The following is a 6,000-nucleotide window of genomic DNA, read 5'->3' on the forward strand; positions in this document are numbered from 1 at the left end:
TGGTGCGAGTTAGGACACAGGGCACAAGGGGTGATGGGTGAGTGGGACTCGGTGTGAGTTAGGACACGGGGCACAGGGGGTGATGGGTGAGTGGGACTTGGTGAGAGTTAGGACACGGGGCACAGGGGGTGATGGGTGAGCGGGACTGGGTGAGTTAGGAAACGGGGCACAGGGGATGATGGGTGAGCGGGACTCGGTACGAGTTAGGACACGGGGCACAGGGGGTGATGGGTGAGCGGGACTGGGTGAGTTAGGAAACGGGGCACAGGGGATGATGGGTGAGCGGGACTCGGTGCGAGTTAGGACACGGGGCACAGGGGGTGATGGGTGAGTGGGACTCGGTGCGAGTTAGGACACGGGGCACAGGGGGTGATGGGTGAGCGGGACTGGGTGAGTTAGGAAACGGGGCACAGGGGATGATGGGTGAGCGGGACTCGGTGCGAGTTAGGACACGGGGCACAGGGGGTGATGGGTGAGCGGGACTGGGTGAGTTAGGAAACGGGGCACAGGGGATGATGGGTGAGCGGGACTCGGTGCGAGTTAGGACACGGGGCACAGGGGGTGATGGGTGAGTGGGACTTGGTGTGAGTTAGGACACGGGGCACAGGGGGTGATGGGTGAGTGGGACTGGGTGCGAGTTAGGACACGGGGCACAGGGGGTGATGGGTGAGTGGGACTCGGTGCGAGTTAGGACACGGGGCACAGGGGGTGATGGGTGAGCGGGACTTGGTGCGAGTTAGGACACGGGGCACAGGGGGTGATGGGTGAGTGGGACTTGGTGCGAGTTAGTACACGAGTTGCCGAGTTTTGGATCACCTCTAGTTTACGTCGGGTAGAATGTGGGAGGCCGGCCAGGAGTGTGTTGGAATAGTCAAGTCTGGAGGTAACAAAGGCAGGGATGAGGGTTTCAGCAGCAGATGAGCTGAGGCAGGGCGGAGACGGACGATGTTACAGAGGTGGGAATGGACGGTTTTAGTTATACTGCGGGATATGTGGTCGGAAGCTAATTTCAGGGTCAAATATAACACCGAGGTTGTGAACAGTCTGGTTCAGCCTCAGACAGGATTTGGGGAGAGGGATGGAGTCGGGGGCCTGGGGAACGGAGTTTGTGGCAGGGACTGAAAACCTCCAACAGCACGTTGGCTTCTCCCATTGGCTGTTGGGTCTCAATCACAGCCAACCAGAGAGGGTGTAAATCTGGGAACATGGGCAGTGATTCTGGCCAAGAGGAGATTGGACAGAAACGGGAAGTGGGGGGGTACCCGATAGAGGTCTTAAAGTTTACAAAGGGCTTCGGTCCGGGAGATGTTCCCACTTGTGTCTGTGGGATTAGTTTGGGATTGATATAGGGCTATGGGGAGAGAGTGGGGCAGTGGGATTAGTTTGGGGATTGATACAGGGCAATGGGGAGAGAGCGGGGCAGTGGGATTAGTTTGGGATTGATACAGGGCTTTGGGGAGAGAGCGGGGCAGTGGGATTAGTTTGGGATTGATACAGGGCTATGGGGAGAGAGCGGGGCAGTGGGATTAGTTTGGGATTGATACAGGGCTATGGGGAGAGAGCGGGGCAGTGGGATTAGTTTGGGATTGATACAGGGCTATGGGATTAGTTTGGGGATTGATACAGGGCAATGGGGAGAGAGTGGGGCAGTGGGATTAGTTTGGGATTGATACAGGGCTATGGGGAGAGAGCGGGGCAGTGGGATTAGTTTGGGATTGATACAGGGCAATGGGGAGAGAGCGGGGCAGTGGGATTAGTTTGGGGATTGATACAGGGCTATGGGGAGAGAGCGGGGCAGTGGGATTAGTTTGGGGATTGATACAGGGCTATGGGGAGAGAGCGGGGCAGTGGGATTAGTTTGGGGATTGATACAGGGCAATGGGGAGAGAGCGGGGCAGTGGGATTAGTTTGGGATTGATACAGGGCTATGGGGAGAAAGCGGGGCAGTGGGATTAGTTTGGGATTGATACAGGGCAATGGGGAGAGAGCGGGGCAGTGGGATTAGTTTGGGATTGATACAGGGCGATGGGGAGAGAGAGGGGCAGTGGGATTAGTTTGGGGATTGATACAGGGCTATAGGGAGAGAGCGGGGCAGTGGGATTAGTTTGGGATTGATACAGGGCTATGGGGAGAGAGCGGGGCAGTGGGATTAGTTTGGGATTGATACAGGGCTATGGGGAGAGAGCGGGGCAGTGGGATTAGTTTGGGATTGATACAGCGCTATGGGGAGAGAGCGGGGCAGTGGGATTAGTTTGGGATTGATACAGGGCTATGGGGAGAGAGCGGGGCAGTGGGATTACTCTAGTACAGGCTCCGGCAGAGATTCGATGGGCCGAATGGCCTGCCTCTGCCCTTCTCGCTCAGTGGAAGGAGAGCAATTCTTCTCCGACTCTGGGTCCAATTGCGCTGTGTTCCGGAAAGCTCAGAATCTCGATGGGGCTCAGAGTTCCCCGGACGCTGCCTGCCCTCCAGCAACCGTCGCACCAGCGCTCGGTGAATAGTGGCTATTCGGCTGTGAGGGCATCGCGGGCAAACTCGATCCTGCAATTGGCCCAGCGGGGCAGCTTTTGCGGGGGCTGGCGAATCTGGCCGGGCGGGGGGGGGGGGTTTACTGGACAAGGATAAGCAGCAGAAATGATGGTTTATTTCCCCCCCCCCCACCAACCCCATCGACCCAGGGGCAGCGAACACTCTTAGCCGCGGAGCCAAGCGTTCGGGTTGGGGGTGGACGATGATGGGCCCTCGGGGTGCCCCCAACGCCCTCACCGCGCGTGCGGGGGGGGGTGGGGGAGCTACGTTCCCCGCCCCCTCTCACCTTTCTGCGCATCAGAAAATGTCGCTTCTTCTCAAGTGCCCTCGGCTCCTTGGTGCGGACGCCCAGGAACTTCATGTAGGTCACCACGGCGTTGTACACGGAGGTGCTGCGAGCAAGCAAGCACAGTACGGTCAGTACACGCCCCCCCCTTACCGCCGCCCGCCCCCAATCCGCCCCTGGGGGGTGGGGAGGTCCGGGGCTGGTGTCAGAATCCGCTTTCAGTCTCCTCCTCTAACCCCCCACCGCCCCCCCCACCCCGAGCCCCTGCTTTCACTCAGCGATCGGCATGGTGGTGGTGGGGGGTCACGGGGCAACTGGTTAATGGAGGGCTCGCTCCTCGGGGGACTGGACTGCTCTCGTCTCGCACCACGTTTCTCCAACTGTTTCGGCCAGACGCGATTCAGGCTTTAAACAATTGCAAGCCTTCGTCGCCAGCTGTACCTGCCCTGGGAGTGTTTGATGGGACAGTGTAGAGGGAGCTTTACTCTGTATCTAACCCCGTGCTGTACCTGCCCTGGGAGTGTTTGATGGGACAGTGTAGAGGGAGCTTTACTCTGTATCTAACCCCGTGCTGTACCTGCCCTGGGAGTGTTTGATGGGACAGTGTAGAGGGAGCTTTACTCTGTATCTAACCCCGTGCTGTACCTGCCCTGGGAGTGTTTGATGAGGCAGTGTAGAGAGAGCTTTACTCTGTATCTAACCCCCTGTACCTGCCCTGGGAGTGTTTGATGGGACAGTGTAGAGGGAGCTTTACTCTGTATCTAACCCCGTGCTGTACCTGCCCTGGGAGTGTGTGATGGGACAGTGCAGAGGGAGCTTTACTCTGTATCTAACCCCGTGCTGTACCTGCCCTGGGAGTGTTTGATGGGACAGTGTAGAGGGAGCTTTACTCTGTATCTAACCCCCTGTACCTGCCCTGGGAGTGTTTGATGGGACAGTGTAGAGGGAGCTTTACTCTGTATCTAACCCCGTGCTGTACCTGCCCTGGGAGTGTTTGATGGGACAGTGTAGAGGGAGCTTTACTCTGTATCTAACCCCATGCTGTACCTGCCCTGGGAGTGTTTGATGGGACAGTGTAGAGGGAGCTTTACTCTGTATCTAACCCCCTGTACCTGCCCTGGGAGTGTTTGATGGGACAGTGTAGAGGGAGCTTTACTCTGTATCTAACCCCGTGCTGTACCTGCCCTGGGAGTGTTTGATGGGACAGTGTAGAGGGAGCTTTACTCTGTATCTAACCCCCTGTACCTGCCCTGGGAGTGTTTGATGGGACAGTGTAGAGGGAGCTTTACTCTGTATCTAACCCCGTGCTGTACCTGCCCTGGGAGTGTTTGATGGGACAGTGTAGAGGGAGCTTTACTCTGTATCTAACCCCCTGTACCTGTCCTGGGAGTGTTTGATGGGACAGTGTAGAGGGAGCTTTACTCTGTATCTAACCCCCTGTACCTGTCCTGGGAGTGTTTGATGGGACAGTGTAGAGGGAGCTTTACTCTGTATCTAACCCCCTGTACCTGTCCTGGGAGTGTTTGATGGGACAGTGTAGAGGGAGCTTTACTCTGTATCTAACCCCATGCTGTATCTGCCCTGGGAGTGTTTGATGGGACAGTGTAGAGGGAGCTTTACTCTGTATCTAATCCCATGCTGTATCTGCCCTGGGAGTGTTTGATGGGACAGTGTAGAGGGAGCTTTACTCTGTATCTAACCCCCTGTACCTGCCCTGGGAGTGTTTGATGGGACAGTGCAGAGGGAGCTTTACTCTGTATCTAACCCCGTGCTGTACCTGCCCTGGGAGTGTTTGATGGGACAGTGTAGAGGGAGCTTTACTCTGTATCTAACCCCGTGCTGTACCTGCCCTGGGAGTGTTTGATGGGACAGTGTAGAGGGAGCTTTACTCTGTATCTAACCCCATGCTGTACCTGCCCTGGGAGTGTTTGATGGGACAGTGTAGAGGGAGCTTTACTCTGTATCTAACCCCCTGTACCTGCCCTGGGAGTGTTTGATGGGACAGTGTAGAGGGAGCTTTACTCTGTATCTAACCCCGTGCTGTACCTGCCCTGGGAGTGTTTGATGGGACAGTGTAGAGGGAGCTTTACTCTGTATCTAACCCCCTGTACCTGCCCTGGGAGTGTTTGATGGGACAGTGTAGAGGGAGCTTTACTCTGTATCTAACCCCGTGCTGTACCTGCCCTGGGAGTGTTTGATGGGACAGTGTAGAGGGAGCTTTACTCTGTATCTAACCCCCTGTACCTGTCCTGGGAGTGTTTGATGGGACAGTGTAGAGGGAGCTTTACTCTGTATCTAACCCCCTGTACCTGTCCTGGGAGTGTTTGATGGGACAGTGTAGAGGGAGCTTTACTCTGTATCTAACCCCCTGTACCTGTCCTGGGAGTGTTTGATGGGACAGTGTAGAGGGAGCTTTACTCTGTATCTAACCCCATGCTGTATCTGCCCTGGGAGTGTTTGATGGGACAGTGTAGAGGGAGCTTTACTCTGTATCTAATCCCATGCTGTATCTGCCCTGGGAGTGTTTGATGGGACAGTGTAGAGGGAGCTTTACTCTGTATCTAACCCGTGCTGTACCTGCCCTGGGAGTGTTTGATGGGACAGTGTAGAGGGAGTTTTACTCTTTATCTAACCCCCTGTACCTGCCCTGGGAGTGTTTGATGGGACAGTGTAGAGGGAGCTTTACTCTGTATCTAACCCCATGCTGTACCTGCCTTGGGAGTGTTTGATGGGACAGTGTAGAGGGAGCTTTACTCTGTATCTAACCCCCTGTTCCTGGCCTGGGAATGTTTGATGGGACAGTGTCGAGGGAGCTTTACTCTGTATCTAACCCGTGCTGTACCTGCCCTGGGAGTGTTTGATGGGACAGTGTAGAGGGAGCTTTACTCTGTATCTAACCCGTGCTGTACCTGCCCTGGGAGTGTTTGATGGGACAGTGTAGAGGGAGCTTTACTCTGTATCTAACCTGTGCTGTACCTGCCCTGGGAGTGTTTGATGGGACAGTGTAGAGGGAGCTTTACTCTGTATCTAACCTGTGCTGTACCTGCCCTGGGAGTGTTTGATGGGACAGTGTAGAGGGAGCTTTACTCTGTATCTAACCTGTGCTGTACCTGCCCTGGGAGTGTTTGATGGGACAGTGTAGAGGGAGCTTTACTCTGTATCTAACCCCCTGTACCTGCCCTGGG

The 6,000-nt window shown here is 55.8% G+C and overlaps 1 protein-coding gene across 1 annotated transcript in view; it reads right to left on the reverse strand.

Annotated features, from left to right (window-relative positions):
- LOC139245757 (rho guanine nucleotide exchange factor 1-like) overlaps positions 1-6,000 on the reverse strand; it is a 93,583-nt gene that overhangs the window by 19,105 nt on the left and 68,478 nt on the right. Inside the window, exon 2 of the mRNA XM_070871273.1 lies at positions 2,816-2,921. Coding sequence (XP_070727374.1) covers positions 2,816-2,921 — 106 coding nt within the window. The remainder of the gene's footprint in view (positions 1-2,815; positions 2,922-6,000) is intronic.

The sequence above is a fragment of the Pristiophorus japonicus genome, unplaced genomic scaffold, assembly GCF_044704955.1.
Source record: "Pristiophorus japonicus isolate sPriJap1 unplaced genomic scaffold, sPriJap1.hap1 HAP1_SCAFFOLD_234, whole genome shotgun sequence".
NCBI lineage: Eukaryota > Metazoa > Chordata > Chondrichthyes > Pristiophoridae > Pristiophorus > Pristiophorus japonicus.